Source organism: Phascolarctos cinereus, unplaced genomic scaffold (genome assembly GCF_003287225.1).
Source record: "Phascolarctos cinereus isolate Bilbo 61053 unplaced genomic scaffold, phaCin_HiC Scaffold_7;HRSCAF=346, whole genome shotgun sequence".
In the NCBI taxonomy this organism is placed as follows: domain Eukaryota; kingdom Metazoa; phylum Chordata; class Mammalia; order Diprotodontia; family Phascolarctidae; genus Phascolarctos; species Phascolarctos cinereus.
In genome coordinates, this window is record NW_027556180.1 from 165662905 (window position 1) to 165689999 (window position 27095).

At 36.6% G+C, this 27095-nt stretch overlaps 1 protein-coding gene across 1 annotated transcript in view; it reads right to left on the bottom strand.

Moving 5' to 3' along the window:
- Positions 1-95: 95 nt before the first annotated feature.
- COL4A1 (collagen type IV alpha 1 chain) overlaps positions 96-27095 on the bottom strand; it is a 201970-nt gene continuing 174970 nt past the window's right edge. Inside the window, exons 44-52 of the mRNA XM_020970063.2 lie at positions 25022-25094; positions 23600-23671; positions 22222-22350; positions 20749-20847; positions 16928-17140; positions 15393-15570; positions 10318-10432; positions 5331-5503; positions 96-2203 (exon numbers count right to left, since the gene is read on the bottom strand). Of these exons, the coding sequence (XP_020825722.1) occupies positions 2122-2203; positions 5331-5503; positions 10318-10432; positions 15393-15570; positions 16928-17140; positions 20749-20847; positions 22222-22350; positions 23600-23671; positions 25022-25094 (1134 nt within the window). The 3' untranslated portion in view covers positions 96-2121. The remainder of the gene's footprint in view (positions 2204-5330; positions 5504-10317; positions 10433-15392; positions 15571-16927; positions 17141-20748; positions 20848-22221; positions 22351-23599; positions 23672-25021; positions 25095-27095) is intronic.

Sequence of the window (27095 nt, forward strand, 5' to 3'; positions counted from 1 at the left end):
TTTGTTTGCATAGTGTAAGATCCTTGAGAGCAGGGGCTAGGCCTTTTTTTTTTGGCCTCTTTTTGTATGACCAGCATTTAGCACAGTGCCTAGAATATAGTAAGCACTTAATAAATGTTTATTGATTAATCAATTAATTGAATTATGAAACACCTTGATCTTGAAAGAATTAAAGTTACAGGTAACTCCAAAAGTGATGAAAAGATGAGTATTGGGCACACAGGTACTCAAGCTGCAACATATTACCAATAACTTTTGAGCAAAAAGTAGGATAAAAGACATGATCTAAAACATGTATGTCTCAAAAAGAAGATGGACACATCATGAAATGATGAGATTTCTAGGATGCTTCATAAATCTATAGGTACTACTTTCTGTCATATGTAATTATGAAATTCTAACCAAATATAAACTTGAGCTTAACAATTCAATGACATAAATTTGTGCTCTCCCCCCCTCCATCTTCCTACTAGTTTACTTCAAATAAGATTTGGAATTCACACCTCCAGATATAGCCCATCATTTAGATACGCTCCATTCATACATATTGATACCTGAACAGTCATAAGTTTTCCTAATATATATTCTCTAGAGGCTGTGAAGGTAGCAATACATAGAAACAATTTCCCCAAAGATACGTGTTTGGAAGACATGCAGAATAAAAATAATCTAAATTGTGGAAGGCTTGCAAATTTATTAATGACTTATGCAGTAACTTCTTTTTAAAAGCGCTGGGTCAACACTAACAACAAATTAATTAAAGCTCTTTTTTTACACAAATATTTTTTATTACAAATTTTAATTCTTAAGAAATACACATTTTTAAAAATGGCCTTAGTATTTTTTTTTTAAAAAAAATCTTTGGAATCTCCTAGAGAAATATTGTTTTAGACACAAAGGTCCATTCTGCCTTCTTGTAAATACATGCCCAGGTTCTCCTTTGGTCAGTGAGAACCGTTTTCACAATAGTTCGTGAATAACAGAGCAGAATATGGCCTAAATGTAAAAATGCAGCCATAGGGATTTGACGGTGCTTGTTTTCTATACCAGTCTAGAGAATGAAAAATACTCATAAGATTAAGGCCTTTTTAAGTTTTTTAAATCAAGTCATTCAGTGTGTGATTAGTGTTTAAAACCCTGAAAATATTAAATACAGGATAAAAACAGCAAGCTCAAAGTACATGTTTTACTATATTAAACACAATAGCCATGAACCTGGATTTGTCTTTGGCACCATAAAATTTTGGTATTTAAGTGAATGATGAAATAAAACTGATGTTTCACATTAAATATTCTATTCTTTCATAGCTCACGTAAAGGACAACAAATCTGAAAAGAAGAAAACTTATATAAGCTTCATTTTAATAGTGGAACTAGAACCCAAAACCTGATTTGCCTAATTGCTGACATCTATATAAATTACTAAATATATATATATCTATCTATCTATTTCTGACCACATTTGGACCATCTTTATTCCACAGGAAAGTTGTGTTTTTTTCTGCAAAAGCAGGTGCATAGTACCACACAGAGCAGAGAAATATAAATTTATGCATTTGGTTTGGAAGATATGGCTATTTACTCCTTAATCATATTTGGTAATCCCATAACTTTTTTTTTACATTACTATTATTTGTACAGGAACAGTAAGTACATATCAAAGGACCTACCATTTTGGAAAAAGCTAGACAATGGTATAAACAACATTTATATCTGGGAGGGGGGCAAAAATGAATCTAAATATAATAAAAAAAATGTCAAGGGGGAGTCAAACAGTATGTAAGTCACTGCATACCTCCTAGCACCTCTTGATTTTTCTGACTGAGCTGTGGCTTTACACTCAGTACATTATAGCACATAGACTTTTTCTTTCTTTTTTTTTTTCTTAAATAAAAAAGTGCCATTTGGTATGTCGATATGTGAAGCTTATTGTTGTCTTTTTTCTTCTTCAGCAAGTAGAGGACCAATAAAGCAAGGCGTGTTAGTTATGCAAATTCCTATAAGGCACTTTACTGTTTTCTTATTCGACAACAGTGAGGTACACAGGATATATTTCTAGGGTTCATTGCTGTTAAAAAATGAATAGCACCATATTGTGACGTTAGCTGAGACTGGGAGTCATTATGTTCTTCTCATACAGACTTGGCAGCGGCTAACGTGTGTGCGCAGTTCTCCTGCTTTCAAAGTCGATGGAGTAGGCTTCCTGTAATCAAGAAAACAAATAGCACTCAGGAGTCACTTAGCTATCAGGGATTTCAAACATTGGTAAGAATTTAAGTTTCTTTAAAATAACAAGGAATTAGGTGCTTAATTAGGTGCCCGGTGAATAGAGTGCTGGGCTTTGAGTCAACAAGACTCATCTTCCTGAGTTCATCTCTGGCCTCAGACACTTCCTAGCTGTGGGACCCTGGGCAAGTCACTTAACCTTGTTTGCCTCGGTTTCCTCATGTGGAGAAGAAAATGGCAAACCACTCCGGTTACTTTGCTAAAAAAAAAAACCCAAATTGGGTCACAAAGAGTCAGAAATGACTGAAACAACTAAGCAACAGCAAAACAACAAGGAATACAAAATGGATTGTGGTATTGAATGTGGAGTCAGCTGGGTTCAAAATCCACCCCAAAGTCTTACTAGCTATATGACCGTAGGCCAGTTAATTGACCTCTATAGACCTGCCTCCTCATCTGCAAGCTGAGGAAGATTAAATTTGATGGGCTCTAAGCTCCTTTCCAGCTTTGCATGGAAATAATCACTCTCATTATGACAGGCTTGGATTTACAATTTTATTGTTGTTGTTCAGTGGGTCAGTCATATCTGGCTCTTTGTGATGCCCTCGACCACAGCATGCCAATGCTATCCACGGGGTTTTCTTGGCAAAGGTACTGGAGTGGTTTGTCATTTCCTTCTCCATCTTAAAAACACCCACCTCTTTTAGTCTGGCATATACATAATCTGACCCAAACCTGCCTTCCCAACCTTACCTCCCACCATTCACCAAAGTTAATCTTCTGTTCTTGCTGCTGCTCTCTTTATAGTCCCAATTCTTCCCCAATGTTAGGTCTGCTTTTTGTACATGCGTTGCTGGAATAAGCCCTACTTTCCTCTCCACCCATCTAAAAGATCCTTCAAAACCACCTCAATCATCTCCACAATAACTTCCCTGAACAAACACAGCAAACTCTCTTGGTTCTGCAATACCTCGAGCACTTATCTCTGTCATTCGTGGAGAGTCTCATTATAAACTATTTGGCATCATTTAACTTTTCATAGGTATGTGACTTGTCTCCCCAACTAGACTGCAAGGGAGGATTCTTTAGGAAAGGGATCAATCTTATACACAACTCCACGGTAACAGTCAGAGTTCTGGGCACTTAGCAAGTAATCAGTAAACGTCTGAATGAAGTAAAAAACAGGAACTCTGAAGATGGTTTTGCCAAATCATTTTTTGACTGTTTAAAGTTTACATGGCTGGTGGCACATACATCATTCCTGAAATTTCCTACTAATTTTCACAGCTGAAATTAGTACATACTAGAAGCTTGGAAATGGGTCAAATTTCATCAAAACAAAAACCTTTATGTAAGTAAAGTATACAGCCCTAGAATTTTGGCCACCTTGATTTGAGCAATTTTTGAGATGGGCACATTATGGCATACATCAAAAGAATCTAACCAGTCCTTTGGAGCTGATTGTAATAGGCCTTCTTCCAAGAAGGGTTTTCAATTGAGTTATTGCTTCAAGACTGAAGTACTCCAAGGACTTGGTATTTTGTGATTGGAGGTATTCCCTTTCCTGAAATAAAGAAAAACTCCTCTACTAAAATCTCACTCCAACACTTTATCATAAAATAGAAGTGATCTTGGTATGGAAATGACTCTACTACAGTCTTATCCTTCCAATGCTTCATTATAGTGTGGAAGTGACCCTCTAAGGTTACACCAAGTGCTGCACAACTTTTGGCAGGTCCTGCCAAGATGGAGAAGCTTTGAGTATAGGCCTGGTTATGAAACAAATGTTTGCTGTTGAAGGATCAGCTTACCTGAATTTTTTTAGTCATGACAACTTTCAAAATCAGTTATTCTTAACCAAAAAGTTCATATTTTCTGGGCCACAAAAATAATGCCTACTAACATTATAATAGGAAATCTTAGCATTGGGACCCATCGACATGTTTATTGCTTTCATGGGATCCTAGTAAATTTCCATCTCAAATTAACTTGTGCCTTGTTTTAATGGTCCAAAAAAAAAATGCCTGCACAGACTATTAATTAGGCCTGGGTATCAGTGGTTCATTTGCTGAAGGATAATCAGCAGAGTATACTTTACCTTTATGTAAATTCTCTCTGCTCTAGAATGGAAGCAGACAGAAGCATAGCAGGTCTCTATAGACCTTTCTCCCCAAAGCATTACTTTTGGTAAAGGCAGAAAGACTTGTCTCCAGGGGTGAGAAGTATTTATTTCAGGAATGAACAGTAAGTAATTGTTCAATCTCCTTCAGCCTTCTGCCCTGCTTCAGCACAGACTGCAGCTGGTGCTAAATTAAGGATAGAGGGTTCATTATATGCTACTGTCCATCAGTGACTGGGCTGAGCTCCAAATTAATTTCAATGAGGTTATCAGTCACTAGGGAGAGCTGTTGTAGAGGTAAAAATTTTTGGTCCTGAAAATAAAAGTTCTTTTCTCTTTGGCCAAAACATGGTCTATTTGCCCAGAAATTATTTTTTATGGTCATGATTTACAAATATCTCTTGCCAAGTCACTCAGAGGACATAAAACAAAAACCAACCTAAGTTACCCAGGTAATGAAAATCATCATCAAAAATTTTTTCAAGATGTGTGTTAGCTTTTGACTTCATTTTAAAATCTGCAATATTTAAGGGCAGCTAGGTAGTGCAGTGGATAGAGCACCAGCCCCAGAGTCAGGGGAACTGAGTTAAAATCTGGCCTCAGACACATAACACTTACTAGCTATGTGACTCTGGGCAAGTCACTGAACCCCAATTGCCTGGCCAAAAAAAAAAATCTGCAATGTCAGAATATATTCAGGTTTTCTAGATCAATTTCTGACAGATTCATCTAGATAAGAGAGATGATCTACTTCTAGTTTTAATATCTGAACACTGACGAAGTAAGCCTAGTAGGCCCAGGATGTATTTCTGTGATTCACCTGACACAATGATATCCCATATAACAAAAGGAAAAAGCAGCCATCTTCACTATTTTACAACTAACCGGATTATTATTTTGGTATGTATCAATAGGTCCCTGATGATTAATAGTGAAAGAAATAAAAGGAAAGGTCCAGAATCAAGAAAAGTTCATTCCCACTTACTTGAACATTTCATTTCTTTCTATAGTAGCAAGCCAGAAGCTATAAGCGTTTGCATAATAATTACAAGTCCCACGGCCATGGCATTCAATGAAGGGTGCGCTTCTAAATTCTTCTAGACAGGAACCGGGGGATGCTAGGGCCTGGCCAGAACCTTCGGCACCAGCGCTGGTGTGCTGGAAAACAAATTAGAATCACACATCAGAGAGTTGCCTCTCAAATGAATATGGGATTTGTTGTAACTTAGGGAGGGGGAAGGACAGTTACATCAGGAAACTGGTGCCTCTCCTTGTATCATGTGGGGACTACTGAACACATGCTAAACATGAACACCACAACAAAGACTTCACAGGCTTCCATCTTGGACTCATTCCCTCCTTTCCTGGCCACAAAGCTACAAAGTTCAGTGCCTAAGGAATCTGGGTGTGCCTCTCTTTGCATAATCAATGCATTCCTAAAAAATTATGTGAACCAGATTTCTATAAATAGAATCACCTTTTCAATTAAAAAAATCCATAATAATTACTTCTCTAGAATAAAGAATAATTATCCCTTAAAGTTATCTGTTTATTAAGTTTGGATTTTTATCTATCTGGTTAAGAAAGCAAAGTACTAAAAGACAGGGACACATTTATTTTATTTAAGACAATGTTCTCTGATCCTTATTCTACCCCAAACTTTTTCTCCCCCTCATTTATTCCACTGGCTTTTAAAACAGAAAGGAGTAATACATAACCATAAAATTTTAGAGCCAGAAGGGAACCCAGAGAGCATCTACAATAACCCACTCATCCTACAGGTGCTGAAATCAAGTCTCAGAGCCATTAAATGGGTTTGGACTGGAGCTGAGGTCGCTTGACTTCCAGCCTAATTCTATAATTCTATTTCCATTACATTTCACTGCACAGGTGAGGTATAGAAACAAAGAAGAAGAATTGGGTAATTCATGTCATAAGTACCTACTAACTCCAAGCTTCCAAGTTCTTAAGACCAGATTCCTGGCTAAGTATGGTATGCTATCACATTTAGTTTTCTTAGGTCTGAAGCAATATAAGATTAATAGACATAGAAACCTGGCATCCAAGTGGCATAATACCCTTCCTCACGGCATTGTAACTGCCCCTTGTGGACTAAGTCATCTCTCTGAAAAGGCATTTTACTAGAGAGTGGGTGAAGACGACACTGCCATTATAAATCACATAGGGTTTTATGGACCAATATTGTGAAATGGTTAGCTCAGAAGGGTAATTTGACTCCCTGGGCAGACTTAGACTTGTGTTCTGTGAGGCAAAGACTAGTCAGCCCACACCATTTTGGAATGACTTAGCACAAGGCAAAAGGCTAATGCTGTCAGACTCAGCAGTAATTGCTTGTCATATGGAGTGATCTCACAAGGAGTTTATCTCTTCTCCAAATGATTTGTGGCTTATTGAGGTTGTACCAGAGACAGTTTCTATGGCTCAAGAAAACCAATTGTTAAATTTTCAGTGTGACCATTTACACCTCAGAAATCAGCAAATGTTACAAATCAAGACTTGTTTTGTTGTTTCGTTGTTTGTCTAGGCCCAAGAAAGTGATGAAGAAAATGTTAATAATGCAATTAAACTTAAAAGTATGTCATGCATTCTTGAAGAGCTGCTTGTCAGACATTTACTAGCACACTCCTGCTTAAGATCTGCATGTCAAATGAAGTTCAAGAGGTGGGGCTTATGGAAGTAGTTTAATTGCCAAGTAACAGTTGAAAATGAAACACCCTTGATAGTTTTCACATCAAGAGAACTAGAAGAGTATGATCCATGCCTACAAAATGCACCTCAGTGCCATGCACTATCAGAGACAGAATGTTGGATTGGTTGGATCACGGGTCTGGCCCAATATGGCTTTTTAAATTTTCTCCATACAACAGAACAGATGTCCACTGAGTTTACTAGTTTTCAAATTCATTTTCTCCCCACAACGACAAAACCAATTTACCAGAAGCAAACAGTCAGGGTCAGGTTAAATATGAAAAGTATAACATGGTTTTTCATTTATATGATAAGGATCATGACAATCATGCAAATAATAGTAATAATAATATCTAACATTTATATAATACTTACTATGTGCCAGAGGGAAGCTAGGAGGTATAGTAGAGAAAGTATTGGGCCTGGAGTTAGGAAGATTCATCTTCCTGAGTTCAAAACTGTTTTACCCTGGGCAAGTCACTTAACCTTATTTGCCTCAGTTTCCTCATCTGTAGAATGAGCTAGAGAAGGAAATGGCAAACCATCCCAGTATCCTCACCAAGAAAACCCCAAATGGGGTCGCAAAGAGTTGGAAGAAATTGAAAAACAACTTAACAACATGAGCCACGTACTGTAGTAAACACAATATATTTAACTCAACTGATCCTCACAACAACCCTGTGAGATAAATGTTATTATTATTCTTATTAAACAGTTGAGTAAACTGAGGCAAACAGAGGTTAAATAACTTGCTCAGGGTGATACAGCTGGCGATTATCTGAGGCCGGACTTGAACTTGTATCTACGTGACTTCAGCCCTTTACTGTACCATCTGACTGCCCTTATGGTAAAACATGCTTCTTGAACTAAGCCACTTCCCAGGTTAGTCATTTCAGGGCTTCCTCTTGATCACATGGTGGATAAGGAGCCTTATTATTAACTTTTCTGTACCAAATTAGATGACCACAGAGAGTAACCAAGAAAAACTGAAGTTGCCCAGAATTCTGAGGTAATATTAGAAGCCTACACAAGGCCTGGAAAGCTTCAGAATTCATTTCCTTTTTTATCCAGAAAAATCAGTGTTTCAACTTCATAAATTGCAATTGGTTATATCCCCCTTTGAAAATCCCTGGTTGGTGGTATAGACTAAAGAAAGAATCCTAGTTCTCTCTGAAAAAGCGATCCGACCTTGCTTTGAGTCCTTTGGGCATCTTTTCAATGGAAGACCATTCTTGTACTTTAGCCATGTGAATATTCTTCACAAACTCCTCGTCCAGCTTCTAATTGTGATGGGGTGAAGTTATTTCACTTTTTAAACCAACTTTACATTCCATACATTGAAAAAGAAATAACTAATGCTCTGCCCTTTCTCCTTTGAAGACGACACCAGAGGAAGACGCTATTGTGCCACCTAAAACAAATCCCAGGCTGGCATACTTTATAGAAATGACTACTGCTGGTCTTGAAACTGTGGTTAAGTCTGTAATAAGGTAAGCTGCTCACAGATATATAGGCTCATTCTGATCTCCCAACCATCATTATCTCTATACGCTTTTGATTTTGGCAATAATGTTCAAGGCCTTTGTGTAAATGGCAAAAGGACAGAGGAGACTAAAAAAAAAATCCTTTCCTGCATCTCTTCGCACCTCATTTCTACTCACTGAGCTTTTTTTTTTTACATTGACATAGATTCCATTTAGTCTTTATTGTGATAACAAAGTGAAAATTCCAATATTTCATTCAAATGAAAATTATACTTTTTTTTTTTAGCATCAGAATTCCTCCACAGTCTCTTTTGGAACCTTTAGTTTTTCTTGCCAACATTAAGCATTAACATTTTGAATAGAGAAATATATACTATATTTTTGGCAAGGGTATATTAACCATTAAAATCCATGCAATTTTATCCTGTAAAAAAATTCTTAATTCTATTATAGTCAATGTAGTGAATTCTACTGTGTTCAATCTGGGGAAAATGCAAAGAGAACTTTAATATTTAATTATTTGGACAACTTCTAAAAACACTGACAAGAAAAAATAATTAGTATAGGGTCACTTCCTCTTTCAGTCTAACAACCACCTGATAAAAGGGCTGGGCTCATTGGGACAATATAATTCCACAACCTATAAAATGTCACCACATATAGGGCAGGAAGAGATGATTGCCAAGGACCCAAGACAGGAAAGGCATTTGTGTAGAAAGTAAATTGTTCATCCCAACTTTTCAGGGGGGAGGTCAGCAAATATCAAAGTAAAGTTGGCCTGAAGAATTCAAGGATTTTATAGATTGAGGTAAATGTGTTCTGGATTAAGACTAAAAGAGACTGAAAATAGGAACAATGAAATAAGTGGGGCCACAATAAAAAAAATTTCTCCATTTAGAGTTTTTTAAAAAGCAAAAGCCAAGCAAAACAAGTCAAACAAAACTCAACTGATTCTTAAGAGTATGCCCAAAGCAGGCAGACCTTCTTGGGGAAAAGATGGTTCCATTCTTGTCTTTGTTCCATTGGTATCTTGTGTGATGCCTGGCACACAGCAGGCAATTAGTAAAGGTTTATTGAATTACTCTAGTGGTTTTGATATCATAAATAATTAAAGAGAAAAGCCAGTCAGTCATTCCTAGGAGGTATAAAGTCCAGCTATCGAATGACAATCAAGGAGAAATTGGACCCAAAATAAACCTCACTGAAAGACCCTCTCCGCAACTAGATGCACTAAAATTTTCCCCAACTCACTCAAATTTTTTACTAGTAAGCAGCTGTGTGTCATATTAAAACTTATATATCTCCACATATTCCTTTATCCTCTTTCCCCCGAGGGAAAAAAAAAACCACAAATGCAAACAGGTTTTTAGCTCCTTAGGAAAACTTATCACTTTGCTTATGCTGGAAACAATTCAGTTGAACAGTTGAGGGCTGCAATTGGAAGGTGTGTAAATGTTTCTTCCATTTTCCAGAAAGGTGTTACAGCTGTCTACTCCAGTCCTGAACCTCCAAAGGTAAAAGGAACGTCTCAGGTTCAGAGACCTCATGTCTTGAGCAAGCAAACAATGAGTGCCCAAATGCAGAGTGGATAAAAGCCTGCAGTGCCTTGAGAAAATACAACTAGCAATGAGGGAAATGAGGAGTGGGTGATTCATTTGTTTTCATATCTGGAGCACTCAGTGACCAAAATCTTACAGCACTGAAAACAAAAGTGTTGTTACGTGTGGATGGATAGTGGGCCAACATAGAAGGAAAGATATAATTCTCTGTGCCACTTACCATAACAAAAGAATAGCCAATCCAAAGGGATGACCATCCATTAGGGCACTGTGGTATTTGGATTGTTTGGCTGTGGACTGCCATCACCATGGCAGGAGCCTCACATACAGCACACCTGTGAAAATGAGGGACAAAAAAAATCAATACAGTTGATACAAATAGCTCCTGCCTGTAGAATTCCTCATTTATTTTAGAACTGAATGGAATTTCACAGGCCATCAAGCCCAACCCCTACCCAAAGCTCGAATGCCATCTACAATGCAAGAAGTAGCTACATTTTTCAAATTCACACTATTCAAAGCTTTAATTACATAATATATGGTAACTGGTTCTAGCTCAATGTAAGGATGCAGTGTGAATTGGAATAATTCAACTGTTTGAAGGCAATTCATTATTTGTACTAATTGGGACCTAGCTGCACTCCCTAGAGGCCGTTTGTAAACTTCCAGGGATGGAGATTTCACTATATCCTATTCCTGGAAGTCTTTACTTATAGTTTATTGAATCATGTTATATCCATCAATGGCCATGCCATGACTACTTTTACAAATACATGCCACTTATCTTTCAAAAATGAAACCAACTGTCTTCAGGCAACTTATTATAAATATGTATTTTGCACCAGACCCTGATGGTTTGTACAATCTTTCTTCAAGATAGCAAGGGAAGAATATTTTAAACCTGAGCATCCTCCTATGATAGGGAAAAAAAAAACACCTTGACACCATGACTCAGGAAGACTATTGTAACTGAATTAAAGTTATCAAGGGGGAGTGGTGGGAAGGGTGTACAGACCAGCCTCTCAAACCACTGAGGGACTTAAAAATTTCTCAAGTTCAAACCTTAAAATACACACAGGAATAAATAAAAGCATATGTGGTCCTCAGGTTTGCTCAAATCTAAAATATTGTATTTATACAAAAATATTCTCATTTGGGAAAGTGAAGTATATTTGTAAAGGTTGGTTTAAAAAATTTTGGTTTTGAAAAAAATTGAACACCAACATTAAAGTAATTGCATTCAAGTCACAAATTGAACAAGATGTTAACAAAGCTGATAAATGAATATAAATGTTGCTAATAATTATACCTAGTTGTGCTAGAACATTTGCATGAAAATGCATGAAGAGTAGGTGGAGAACTTGAATTAGTCATTTGATTTTCAGTGGACTTTTGTGTCTGTATGTGTGTGCCATTTTCTGTTTTATTCACACAAATGCAGATGAATTAAAAGGTTTCATGAAATTGGCCTTATACAGCTGCTGCCATCTGCTTGCCAAACAGAAAACAAGAATACTGCTGGAGAGGGACAGTGCCTATATTATGTGTTTTCCTCAGTAATAAAGAAGTTGTCTGGGGAGCAGTTTTAGTCGACAAGTTGGACAGCTTGGAAGAGATGATGAAATCATAGAATTCTAGAACTAGAAGAGGTTGCGATTTAATATGGGACCTGCACAGGCAATGCCACCCATGTAGACTGCCAACTCATCTGTAAGTTATAGTGTTAGAGAGCTGCTTGGGGTTACTGAAGCGTTAAGTGACTTCCCAATGGTCATAAGATAGTGTGTATCAGACACAGGACTAGAACCTAGGTTTTCTTGACTCTGAGGCTAGGCCTCTCTAGCCATTATAACATGCTGCCTCTTGGAAGGGATCTTACTGATATGGCCCCATAACATTACCTCATGTACCTGAACCAGTTAAAAACTGTAATTGGGAAATCTTTAACAAAGTAAATAAAACACAAGAGAATAAAAATAATATTAATATGTGGTTTTCTAAGTCAATAAGAAGCCCGCAGGAATCCTTATGTAAGGTTAAGTGGCTCTCATTTCCATCTGAGTGTGACTGATTTAACCCAGCCACTTTCTTTTATACATAAGGAAACCAAGACTTATTTTAATTTATCCAGGGTAGCACTACAACTAGAGCAATTTTTCCGTGCTTCTTAGTGTAGTGCCCTTTCCATTTAGCACCATTACATAGTCACTAATTTTCTGAAGATTTTCAATGAAATATTATTCCAAAGGATAGGGTTTGGCTACGTCAACTCCAAGCAAAAAATAAGCAAAACCAAAAGCAAACTTAAGATTACATTTTCTTTGTTTGTGTGTATAGAATTCTGGCCTTTATTTATATAAAGGTAATTCTCCCTTTGGGCATTTGGACTCACAAGGTAATCTTGTGAGAATGGAAAAGCCCTGGCTGATCTTTTTAGAATGGAAACTCCATGAAGGCAGGGACTGTTTCATCTTTGTCTCTGTACCCCAAGAGCTTAGCACATGTTGTTGCTGTTGAGTCATGCTTGACCACCCAATATGGGGTTTTCTTAGAGCGGTTTGCCATTTACTTCTCCAGTGGATTAAGCAAAGAGAGCTTAAGTGACTTGCCCAAGGTCACACAGCTATTACGTATCTGTGGCTGGATTTGAACTCAGGTCTTCCTGGCTCCAGATCTAGCATTCTATCCACTGAACCACCTAGCTGCCTCTATTAGCACAGAGTATGAGCTTAAGAAGTACTTGCTAAATGGAATAATTGATATTAATCCTGAAACACTGTTAGATAAAAATTTGAAAACTATAACGAGTAAGAGGTAAGTAGAAACTAACAGCTATGCTTACTACATGGAGAAATAATGCATTTGTTTGAATTAGGAATTCTGGTCACCTGTTGTGTCTATAAAGTGTCAACCTTTAGAATGACTCATAGAACTAGGCAATCAGAACACTCTAAAAGAAAATACCACAGAAGACATGAGGTCTTAGCACATTTAAATAATATCTAAGATGTATATTAGTACTACATATGTTATATGTATAATATATAAACATATGTATACATATATGCATATGTCTATATGTAAAGATGGATGAATGGACACATTGATGGATGGACAATTCATAAATGATGTGAGAATCACTGAAAATAAATAAAAGATATTTTTAGGATAGGGACTATGTCCTTCTTATCTCTGTATCTCTCCCCAGGCCTAGCACAGTTCACCACACAAAGAGGGTGTTTAATACATTATTTTTTAAAAATAGGTGTTGTTGAATTAACAACATACTGTTGTTTGAGAAACCCATAGAAAATGAGGCATTTAACAATTTCATCTTCTTTGAAGGAAGGAGCTTTACCTCCTAAAATTCTCATGGCTGGGGTTCACCTATCAAAACTATGACTCCACTTGGGCCTTTATTAAATAGGTATTGCTATAAAGAAGATTGACATAATAGAGTTCTGGGTTTGGAATTGGGTTCAAATTCAACCTTTGATACTTCATAGCTATATGACCTTGAGGAAGTCACTTAATTTCTAATGTGCCTCCAACACTTCCCGAGAAATAATCTACTAAGCCATTGATAGTTGTTGAGGCAGTATTCACAATGGTGAAGTGTGTTACTATGCCAGGAGTACCCCAAGGTGATGAAGTAAGAGACCACATATTTGCATAACGATAATAGGGTTTTTTTTAACATTACTATTGAAGAAAAATAACATTTAAATTAGTATCAGGTTTGTTTCTAGTGAAACAGGGATGTTTCTGAGTATGAGAAGCTTCTAGAACTAGGGTAGTAAATAGATACTGACCTAAAATGCACAGTATTAGAGAAATGAAACAGAGACCAGGAAGGTTGCTTCTTTCATATTTTGAGTGTCATATACCTCATTCTTTTGCTATTTTCTGAGACTGAGAAAACTGATTCCTTCAAAGTATAACAAAAAATGAGAAATGGAGTTGGATAAAAAACTAAAAAATATTTCATTACATAATATATTCATATCTATCACCTGTTAGAAAAAAAAGCTTACTAGCTATTATGTGTTTCATGATTTATTGGAAAATGTTTCCCCTTTTCTTTCCTTTCCACAATACAGCATGACTATAGCTTTTTTTCTTGAAATGTGATCTGCATCTGACTTGTCTCCAAGAACTATCAATCCACTGACACCATAAATTGACCATATTCTAAAAGGTGCCAATCAGGGGTGCTCCTCTATGTCACTTAGAGATGCTATTTGATGGTGACCCCAAGCTGCTTCTTTTCACTCACTCTGAATAGATAGCTTTAAATGAACCTCTGATACTACCCTATAATTTACCTCAAGAAGCTAATCATCACTTAGAAATTAAAAAAAAAAAAGTTGGCCATTTTCCCTCTCCTTCGATACCCTCTTATTGACTTCTACCTTTATTTCCTCAATATGAGAAAAATGCAAGTTGCTCATTTGTTGCTTGGCCAAATTGGTTTACAGGTTTTCAGTGAACTCTTACTAGTGCTAGGAGTCAACATTTAATTTGAAGGAAAGGAAGAAGAAACTCTGACCCAGATCCTTTTTATGTAGAATTTCAAACCTGGGAAACTATTATGGATTCTGAGGTATATTGCCAAAAAAAACCCCTGTACTGTGCAATCATTAAACATAGAACCAGAATAGGATTATCTTTGTGGAGATTTCTTGAAGATGTTTTAATTATAAGAATATGACCAATCAGGCTGAAGTAGGCAGTATTCAGCTCTTTTACTAGAGCTAAGAATTGAAAGAAAGTTCTAAAATAAGAATTCCAGTCCAGAACTTTGTCTCTAATTTGTCTTCAGAATTTGACTTATGCTGAACACAGGGGTAGGGATAGGAGAACTCCCAGATGAGGAAATTCCTTCTTATCAAGCAAGGTAGGTACCTTCTCCAAAATTTACCCAAAGTCTTAAAGGGTTGCACAGAGCACTGAGAGGTTAAGTGATTTAGCCACGGTCACACAGCTAGCATGTGTCAAAGACTTCTATCTCTAACACTCCATCCAGTATGCTACTGCTGCCTCTGTTCTGTATCTTATTTATTAAAAATTAAATAAAGAGAGAAATAAAGAGGTTTGTGGACAAAATGATTCGAGTCAACACCCACATAATGATGTTTTCATAACCAAAAATCCAACACTAAGTCCTGACATCCAGCAAACTATATAGCAAAGAGTTAAGCCCTTTACCAAACAGAAAGTTCCCTCTTGCCCCAAGCCAGAGAAAAATCTGCAACTTCATTTTTTTCATACTGAATCATCAAACACTCTACCCACCTACTAATAAATGGCCTAATATTTTCACCAGAAATAGGTGCCATTGACATTGGCATGGGCTCAGGAGTAGACAGCCAATAGGAGTAGTCATTTCTAGATGCAAAGTTGCAAACATTGTTAATATTGCAGAAAAGGAATGGCATGGTACTGAATTTGCGTAGACAACTTCCAGCTGTACCTAGATGGGTAAAGAAAAAAACAATATAAGTTTAAGAAAAAAAATAAGAGAAATGCTTAAACTTGTCTATTTCAAGCTCCTCAGTGAAAAGATTTGTGTGGATAAGGAAATGGACTACCTGTCCTAACCCGTGATTCTTAGGGAACATGTCAAGTTTCTTTTTCTTTTTTTTTTTTCCTTTCTTAAGCCTTTTCACTGTTGTTCCCAAAGTGGATAACACCCCCTGGGGGACGCTGGAATGATCCTGGGGGGTGGTAGTAATTCGAAATGATGCAAATTAAAAAAAAATGCTAAAGGATTAAAGAAAGTAGATTTTCAGGGGGGCTCTGAGTAATTTTATTTTTGAAAAGGGGGCAGTAAGCCAGATAAGTTTGGGAACTCCTGGTTGTTGACTTCTGCACTTTTTAACTTTGCATTTTTGAGTAAAGTACTTAGAAAACTGTAATGCACTTTATAAATGGAAACTATTCTCATAACGAGTAAAAGTAGTTTTAAATCTTCTTCAATAATCATCCCATTACTAAAATACAATATAGCAAGATAATCACAGCCTCCAAAGTGTGAAGTTGAGTTAACATACATAAAGTTCTATGTAAACCTATGTAAATGCTCATTATTATCATTATCATTATTAACCGTAGGATCATAAATTTAGAGCAAGAGGGGAACTTCAATCTCCTGCAATTAAATCTAAACCCCTAATTTTACAGATGAAAAAACTGAGTCTGTGAGAGGTGACTTGCCCAGATTCACACAGCTAATCGATGTCTGATGCAGGATTCAGGCTCTGGTCTTCCTAACTTTGTATCCAGCACTGTATCCAACATGCTGCCTAGAAGCCTTTGATGATGTTAATCATCAAATAGACAGGAGTCATATTTATGCTGACACTGTTGAATTAGTCAGCAATCTTTCACGGAGAATTTTTTTAAAATTTGTTTCTTCCAGGAACTTTTCCTATATACATGATTTTTAGCTCATGTTGCGCTTTAGTATATCAGACATATCAAATACAGACGAAGGCAATCTGCCGTCTGTCTGTCTATCTATCTATCTATCTATCTATGTATCTATCTATCTATCTATCTATCTATCTATCTATCTATCCATCCATCCATCTATTCATCTCTGTAAAACCTTTATAGTATCAGTAGTCAATAAAGAATTCTTTAATAATAGGAAGTGTCTTCTTAATCACATCCTCGTTATACTCTCTCTAAACATTTGAAGCAACCTTATTCCACATATCTACAAATATAAGTAAAAGGAATTCTGAAACTAGATTTTTAAAAATTTACCAATATTAAACTGCTTTTTACTTTTTGGAATTTTTTTTTAATGCCTATTAATGTCTTACCCAAGTCCTGGCCATGTGCTCGTTCATTCCCTTGCACGTAGAGCAAAGAATAGCCATGGTAGATTATTTTCGTCCCAGGGGGACACTGTGGATCATCTATGGTTTGACTATGCCTGGTAACAAGGAATCCATGATCTACAGAGGGAGTACCCGGAGGACCCATTGAACCTGGCAGCCCATCTGGACCTGGTGGACCAGGATGTCCTTTTGGACCTGTAGGAAAGAACCAAAAAAAAAATCATTCCATTTTCCTTTCACTGACTATGGCCCAACCCTTATGAAAGAGATGTATCAGACTTACACATGTTGTCACCAAGCATGTCTTTAACACTTAGTTTGTACTTTTTAGTACATTGCAAAGAGCAAGCTATAACCTCTTTAAGCTATTTTTATTAGAACATCTGACACTTCAGCCACCATTCTCTACAAAGTTGAATTCTTGAATTTCATCCAAGGGGCCTTGTTACTGAATGCCAAAAGCATCTCTTTTTGGTCAAGGAAAAAGAGGCAGAGCGTTATAGTGGAATGAGCCCTGGGCAAAGGTATGTGCATTCTGACTCTGCTACTTACCAACCAAGACACATACACAAGTGGTTTTGCCCCTCTGAGACCTAGCTTACACTTTTGTAAAATGAAGTTAATAACAACTACATTAGCTATCCCACAGGATTGTTTAGAGGAAAGAAACTGAGAAGCATCATCAGTGCACAGTAGAGAAGAAAATACACTGGACATAGAATCAGAAAACCTGATTACCGTTGCCAGCTCTGTCATATATATGGGCAAATCACTTAACTTCTCTGAGGTAGCCTCAGTTTTCTCATTTATAAAATGGAAGTAACAATACTTGACCTACCACAACCTCCAAAGGAGCTTGTGTTCGGTAAAGCACTATGTAAATATGAGCTATTATTAAGGCAAATTTGCCTACTACTTCCTGATTTTATTCCCTCCAGGAACTTGCTCCATGAATTATTACTCCTCTCTCTTGAATCATCATGGAATTTCCCTAAATTGGATTCTTCTCCCTGGCTAAAAGCATCATTTAAAAACAAACTTTCCTCAATTCTATGATCTCTTAAACTGCCATCCTCTCTCCTTCCTTTCAGAAATGAACTTTTTCCAAAGAAGTACTTCTCTTTCATTACCACCTAAGCACTCCTTAACGTCTTGCAACTGGGCATCTACCTTCTCCAAGTTACTGTGATCATTCTCAAATCTCTTACTCAGAAAAACACAAAATCTCTTTTCAATCTTCATTTTCCTTTGACAACAGTGATTAGTCCTTAAAAACTTATTTTGTCTTTCATGAGATTACATTATCCACTGCCTCTTTACCAAGTACTTTATCTTATTTCTGAATGTAGACATACCCTAAGACGGTTCTTAACACACTCTCCTTCTGCGATCTCATGTTGTTAAAACACCTCAGCCACCAAATCTACTTAAGTAACTCCAAAATCCATCCTTATATCTGAATCCTTTCACCCAAGTTCCAGTCCTGTACTGACCACTGGATATCTCACTGGCACTTCAAATATAACCTGAACAAAACCCAATCATTTCCTCCTCAATACTTCCCTATGGCTCCTAATGGCAAAATAATTCTCCCTATAACTGAGGCCTGAAATCTTTAACCATTCCCATTTCCCTTTATTTGCAAAATCAATTATTTGTGAAAGTCTTTTAATTTGTATACATTCAATATCTCCCATATTTATCACCTTCATCCCAATCCCTATTGCCACTATCAAAGTCTAGGATTTAATTAATTAGATTTATTTATTTTAATTCAATTAAATCATTTATTTAATAAATAATAAATAATTTACTTATTTAATTATCTCTCAACTAGATCAACCCAAATAGTCCAACTCCTTGTTCCTAGCCATCCCCACTCTTAATTCATTTTATGTAGCAATGGGATATTAAACTAAAATTTCCTAGAGTACAGCTTTGATCTTGTTACTCATTATTCAACAATCTGCAATGGTTCTTCATTGCTTACAGAATAAAACCCAAAATCTTTAGCCTGGCTTTCAAAGCCTTCCAAAATATGCCTCACTTAAACTACATTTCTATCCTTATCTCCTACAATTCCTTTACACATAACCTACATTCCAGCCAAACTGAAGCACTGTTCATTCTCTGTCCAGCCTGCAGTTTTGTTTGTTCTGTTTTGTTTTTATTTTGTTTAGTTTTTGGTTTTTTGCTCTTTTTGTGAATGATGCTCCCTAATCCTAGGATGTTATTCTTTTACTGCCTGCTTATCAAAATTCTACCCATTCTTTAAGAACTCAGATCCTCACCACAAGGTATGATCTCACCCTTTTCTGAGCAACAATAGCCATTTATTTGTACCTCTCTTACTGTGCTTAACCATATTCTGATTTTTATTCTAGTTCTGTGTACTTTTCTTATGGCCTCTTTAAACTATAATCTCCATGAGGCCAGAGACAAAATCTCATTCATCTTTATATCCAGAAAACACCAGCAGACTATGCACTCAATAAAGAATTGCTGAATTGAATATTTCCTGTCCAGCATGGTCCCAATTGAAGACAGGGTAACAGCACAAGTCTAGGACAGCTGTTGCTATTATCATCTCTAACACTTGGACATCAATCAAACTTTTTTGACAGAAGTCTGCCATGTGGTAAACTTCAAAATCAGTTTTTTTTCTTTGGTTCTCTATCTAATTTAAGATCAATAAGCCTTAAGGTCCCTTTCTTTGTATTCTCACCAGCACAGTATAATTCAGTGTTATTTCTGTTTCCTAAAGAATTCAGATCATGTTTCTAAATTGATATGAAATGACATTTTAGCTAATTATGACATTAATACGCCTGTTCTCTGCTTTTTTTCCCTTTCTATAATTGAAACAGATTTTTTATAGTAAGGAAAATTTACTGAGAGTACAGGACTGTAGCTATGTTCTTCCTCTATAGAGAATTTGTATCTATCTCTTGGTATTATTCCTTCCCTCTCAAATATCAACAAGTTATGCATTTGAAAAACTTCACAGAAACTAAAAACTCTTTTCAAAGGCCTTCCACTTTTAAAGGTTATATATTCACACACACACACACACACACACACACACACACACACACACACACACACACCTTTTTCTAAGACTCTTTTTTGAATTTTCCATTTCTGTTTTCTTTCAACTAAGTTAATTTTTTAAGTTCTAGTGTATGCTGAAACAGAAGTAACACTGAAATATACTGTGCTAGTAGGAATACAAACAAAGGGATCTTAAGGCTTATTGATCTTAAATTAGAAGAAAACAAACCAAAACTGGTTATAGTCTTTCCTGAACTCTGTATCCAGACTCCTCCCCCATCCTTGACTGCTGCCTTGCCATCTTGGAGAGATCTTCATTCTAAAGCCCTCCTCTCCTGACTGGTGACTCCTTCCCTAGTACCCCCATTTTGGGAAGGACCCTAACCATGTTTCACTTCACTAACACATGTACTCTCTCTCCAGATTCTTTGTCCTGGCCATCCTGGAGAAACCTCTGCCCTGAGGCCCTACTCCCCTGGTTGGTGGCTGCTTTCCCAAGACCCCCGACATTTCCTTCTCCTTCTCTCCTTCCCTCCAGGTGCTCTTTATGTATGACCTTCCCCTATTAGGATGTAAAATCCATGAGTAGGGCTTATGTTGCTTACTTATTTTGTATCTCCAGCACAAGGCACAGTGGTTGGCACATAGTAAATAGTTAATGAATGTTCTATCTATTGTTTTATCAACCTATCTATACTGTTCTACCAACTTTGTAACTAAAGGTTTATATTGTAATACATCAGTATACCTACCAGGAGGACCAAAAGGGCCTGGTTCTCCTTTTTGCCCAGGTGCACCATCAAACCCTGGGTTACCAGGTGGTCCAGGAATACCTGCAGATCCCGTTACACCTAAATTGAGGGGGGAAAAGCAAACACATGACTAAGTCATATATCTTTCCTTTGCTGAAGTAGCATAGATCATTATTCCATTGTGAAATGTCTGGCCCCAGATCTTTCCCCTTTCAGGGTGTCATGTATAAGGTCAAAATTGACTTGAAATTCCACCTACCAATTTTCCTTTCTTAACAGAATATTTGCTCCAACCAGAGTCAATCAACAACAGTAGCACTGACATCAGGAACAGTAACAATAATAGCCAGAATCTAAAGTTTATAAAACTCTTTACATGCTTTATTTCGTTTGTTCCATGCAGAGTATTTCCACACAGCATGGAGGGTTCATTCTGAGATAGGCGGCTACTGAAAGTAAAGGTGGAAGGAAAGATTTCTGGAGATTGTTAACATTCCATTTAGGCAGCCTTTAGCAAAATGGTGTCCTGAAGGTTTGACTCTTCCTCCCTTGGCGTACAAGAGGAAGGAGTGGAAATTTTGCTGACTAGGAACTCCCCCTGTATTCGTATAGATTATTAACTACCTCCCCAAGACTCCTTAACTCTGCCTTCCTCCTACTTTTGCTTTCTATCTCCCCTCTAAATGTTTTCTTCTCTCTCGAGAACATAAACTCCTCGAGAGCAGGAACTGTCTTACTTGTTCTGTTTCTATTCACAGTGCTTAAACACTGCCTGGCCCTTAGTAAGCACTTAATAAATTCCAGATCACTCCTTTTTCCTTCCTTCCTTCCTTCCTTCCTTCCTTCCTTCCTTCCTTCCTTCCTTCTTTCTTTCTTTCTCTCTTTCTTCTTTCTTTCTCTCTCTCTCTCTCTCTCTCTCTCTCTCTCTCTCTCTCTCTCTCTCTCTCTCTCTCTCTCTCTCTCTCTTTCTCTCTCTTTCTTCCTTCCTTTCTTTCCCTTTCTCTTACCTTGATCTATCATTAAAATGTGAAATATATATCTAAAATGAGATTGGGGAAAGGGTGGCATAAATTCTCTGGGTGTGCAGTGATGAGGAACAAAACTCACACATTGGTAGCAGTCATTATGGCTTCTAGACAATATCTGAGGAACACTAATTCCACCTATGAATAATTTGGTAATGGAGTTAAATAACTTCTTTTATCTCTTTTTCTGATCAGAAGGTGGTCAATTTGAATTGGCTTCCCTTTTCCTACAGTCTGGATCCAAAGGGATTCCCCTGGAAAACTTTGGTTTGTCTAAATAGAAATTCAGAATTGAAAGGAAAATCTATATCCAATTGGTCATTTTGACAATGCACAGTTTTGTTTTTATAGGCATTGGCTATAAAACTAAAGTCATGGAGCAGGATGCACAAATGGATACACACATACTCCCCAATATTACAAACACACACACACACACATTTCCTACCTTGTTGTCCTTTAGGACCTGGAGGGCCTGGAAGACCTTTAAGCCCTGCTGGCCCCTCAGGACCAGGGATACCTGGCTCTCCTTTGATTAGGCTGTAAGGACCCGGGGGACCAGGTGGTCCTGGAAGACCTGGAAGTATTAATAGTACAGTGAGAGATGTTTAACTGTGGAGCCTACCTACAAAAATGTTGGGGTCAAATATAGCACAAGTATAATGATTTTTTCAAAACCTTAAAATTAGTTCTTCTAGAACTCAGATATTAAACCTGTACTGTCTCCTTCATTCTGACCTCTATTTTTGAGCTTCATATCAGACAGGGTTTGGAGGGAATTTTAAGGTAATCTAGTCCAATTTCCCACAAACGAAAGAACCTCTTCGATAATATCCTTGAGAAGTGGTCGTAGGCTTCGATTTAAACATTTGCAGTAGTGGAAAGCAAATTTACAAGGCAACCCATTCCAAATCTAAACAATCTAATTGTTACAAAGTTCTTCATTGTATTAAGTTGAAGTTGCTTATGCTCTTCCCAAGTCAGCCTCTTCTAGCTACACAGATTACCTAATCTTTGATCCATATTACAGTCATTAAAATAACTAAAAGCACCTATTACAAACCTTCTCAAGTCTTCTCTTCTTGAGGCCATACAGCCTCAATTCCTTCATCTATTCCTCATGAAAGCTTCTAGATTTTTCACCATTCTAATTGTCTTTCTCTAAATAGCTCCAATTTGCCAATGCCCTTTTTAAAAATGTCATGCTCAAAATTGAAAACAATGCTCTAGATGCAAGGGGACTATTATCTCTCTTGATTTGGATATGACATTTCTTCTTAAGTTTCAAGTTTAGCTTCTTTTGGTAGCTATGTCATATTGCTGACTTGAAGTCAATGAAAATTAGGTCACTTTCTTATGAAATTTTCATTTACTTGTACAGATGATTTCTTAAACCTAAGAACAGAACTTTACAAGTATTACTATTTAGTTTTATCCTGTTTGTTCTGGACCAGAATTCTAGCCTTATCACAATTTTAACCTTGATTTTGTCATGTCATGTTAGCCAATCTTCACAACTTTTTGTCAGTTGCAAATTTAACAAATATTTTCTCTGTGTCTCTTTCAAATTATTTATAAAAATGCTGAACAGCAGAGACCCAGAAATAGAATCCTTCCACATACCACATGGAGATCTGCTGATTAAGTCTTTATAACGGTTTTGTAGCTGTTGTTCTCAAGTAATTTCCTTCATTTGTTCTTTATTTTGCCACTTAAATATAAATTCCCTAATAGGAAAAGCCCATATCTTCAGTTTCCTTTGTAGTCCTACACAACGCCCAAGACAGACCCTTAGTAAACGCTGGACTCATGACAAATGTCCTTACCTTTTGAGCCTGGGAATCCCTGATCTCCTTGATCTCCTTTGAGTCCCTGAAGGCCAGTAGAACCTTTGGCACCTAGAAAGCAAAGAAAAAATATTGATGTACAAAAGAAAGTCTTCTTTCCAACTTCCCAACATGAAAAGGGTAATCCTTTCTACCCTAATGCCTCTTCATGGTATGGGAGCAACCTTGGGTCATCAAAGGCTACATAAGGAGGCCACAAGCTCTTCTAGCAGGCTCTACCCTACATGAAAGCCTTCAGATGTATTCCTGGTGATGAGATGTGCCTTCTGACTGAGACCTACCATAGCTAAGTATGACAACACACGTTTTAAAGGCGGAAGGAACCTTAAAGATCATTGAGTTCTACTTGGTTATATTATAGATGAGGAAACTGAGGCCAAGAACCTTTTAAGTGCTAGCCCAAGATAATATAACTAGCCTGTAAAAGGCAGAATCAAGATATGAACTTAGGTCATTTTTTATTCCAAATCCAATATTTTTTACTTTATAGCTGTAGGCTGGCTATCAGGCTAGGATGAGTTCTTTGGCTAGAAATAATAAATAATGTTATGAATGGTAAAAATAAGTAATAAATAATGCTATTTGCACCCTAAGGCAGCTAGGTGGCACAATGGAGAGAGTGCTGGGCCTGAAGTCTGGAAAAAATTTCTAAGTTCAAATCCGGCCTTAGACACTTACTAGCTCAGCAACCCTGGCCAAGTCACTAAACACTGTTTGCCTCAGTTTCCTCATCTGTAAAAGGAGCTAAAGAAGGAAATGACAAACCACTCCAGTATCTTTGCCAAGGAAACCTCAAATGGGGTCATGAAGAATCAAACATGATTGAAACAACTAACAACACTTGTGGCCTGAGTTTCTGCAAATGAATTTCTGAATTTTATCTATTTTGAAATATGTATTGGCTTAATGAAACACTGGCACTTTATTTTTGAGCATGTGCAGTATGATGACTATCTAGAATTCTGTTCAATTTTTAAGACTAAGGAAAATTCAAGGCACATATTTATTATGCTATTACTTTTTAATCTTCACAAATCAGAAGAAAATATTATGAACTCTTTGGCTCCCACAATAAACCATTCTTAATTAGAATCAGAAAATATAATTTTGAAAATAATATAATAAGATTCTAAAAGGTTTCAGTCTAATGGAAACATCTTCACTCACATTGAGGTATAAGTGTAACAAGATACGGCCCTGATGACGAGCAAAGAAATATGGCAACCTTTGGCTACCACAACACATGACCCTTTGTACTAAAAATAAATAAGTAAATAAAATTGTAGAACAAGTCACCTAGTTCTTATGCTATAAATCTGCAAGTGTTACTTATTGCTAATTTAACTATGCCTGGGAAAACTTGTACAAATTGAAACAGAATATTCTTCGACTGTTACTTACCTTGAAATCCTGGAACACCTGGAGGTCCCATATCACCCTTAGAACCTGTGATTCCTGGTGTACCACCAATACCCTTAGGGAAAAAGATGGAAGCAGTCATTGGGCAGGAGTTACCTGGCAAAGTTGCAACAGGTTGCAGTAGGTTATATTGGCAAATAACCTACCAGAATCAGGAGGCTGATTTTTTTGCTTCCAAAATTCAAATTCAGTATTGTCTCTAAAACTAAGTTTCAAATGTTATTTGGAAAACAGTATTTTGGAAGAGATGAAGAAAAGAAAGGAGGATGATGTAAAAAGGTCGTCTTCTTTTTTTAAATGAATATCATGAATTTTAAAATACTGTCTCACTTTCTAGCTATTTCAATATTCTATTTCCAGGTCATGGATAATAACGTATGAAAAAATTTGTTGCTTCTTACACAGATTTGTTTCTCTCCTTTGCCTTTATAGAAAAATGCTGTAACAAAAATAATATGCAAAAAGATTCCTTAATATTTGTTGGCAGACTCTGCTGGATGATAATTATATTTGTATGTTACAGATAGAAGAAAAGCAGGAATATATGAATAACTGACAAATTACACACACTTACATCACTAGGCAACTGTAATACAATAATAACCAGCCTATAAATATATTCACACATACTGCAATCTCACAATACATATTCAACATATAGTGAAAAATATATAAGCTTTATAATAACAGGAACAAATTTAAAGTGGTTATTGCAACTGCAGGTAGCCAAAGCTGCTGAAATGCCCAAATTATTCATAAGTCGTTTATCTGGTACTGATCCATTGGAAAAATGCCAACATTTTTTGAGCGGGTAGTACATGAAGATTAGGAATTCTTATTCAATAATCTAACATCTCCCCTAGACATTGAACTTAAAATTTGCTATTGACAAACTATGGTTAATAATGCTTTGTATTTTCTTACTACATTGCATCATGCTTATAGTTTAATATAACTGGATACAAGTCTTACTCCAAAATGCCTCATCATGGCAGGGAAAAAAACTCGAATGCTTGAAAGCTATGCCAGCAAGACACAAGAAGGTTCAAAGAAACTGTAAAGATGGTGGTTCCAAGACTATGTCTGTAGTACAAATAACAGACTAAGTATGGAAAAGCTCATTACCTATAGGCTGGCCAATAAATAATAAATTCTTTGTTCATGAAACAAAGATGGAAGTCTAAATGAAACAAATTTTTCTTTTGGTCTCTATAATATTTACATGTAGACATATGTGTGTGTGTGTGAAATGTGCATACCTACATATTATCTGTGAGCCAAAAGTCATACTATGAGTCATTAAGCCATTGATTTGAATAGACTATCAAACCATACCTCCCATAACCACCACCTTGAGTGAATGTGATTTACTGAGGTGTCTGAATACTACAAATGCCAGCCCCTCCCCCAAAAGGTAATTTGTTATTATAACAGGCTAAGCAACATATGTAGTCGTTAGTGATTTGTATATTAATGAATACAAAATTCCTACCACTTGACATGTGTTGACCCTGAGGTCTTTCCTGAAGTTTTGTTTAAGTCAAGATAGATTTTATCTCTTATCCTTTCTCCTATGTGCCTGACATGTCAGACTATAATAGGAGCTAACTAGAAAATATCAGTTTTACAGAATTAGTTCTTTATTTATCTTGTATGTCTAAAATTATATATATATGTATATATGTATATGTATACATATACATATATGTTGTCTCCTTCATTAGAATGCAAGCAGGGATTGAATTTTTACCTTACTTTGTATTCCCTGTGCTTAGCACAGTGCCTGGGACATAGCAAGTCCTTAATGAATGCTTGCTAGCCAGATGACTGACTTTATAAAGCTAATAATTATGCTATAGTTGGTTTAATCCACTCAATTTGCCCACTGATTTTGTGGTTTTCTTTTCCCCTAGGCATAGAGGAAAACCTTACAAAAATATAATTTCTAACACTAATTTTCCTCCCTCTTAATAATTACATGGAATCAAACATCAAAATATTTTCTAAGACCTATCTACTATCTTGTCAATAGTGTATAAAGAAGTCAAAGAACATG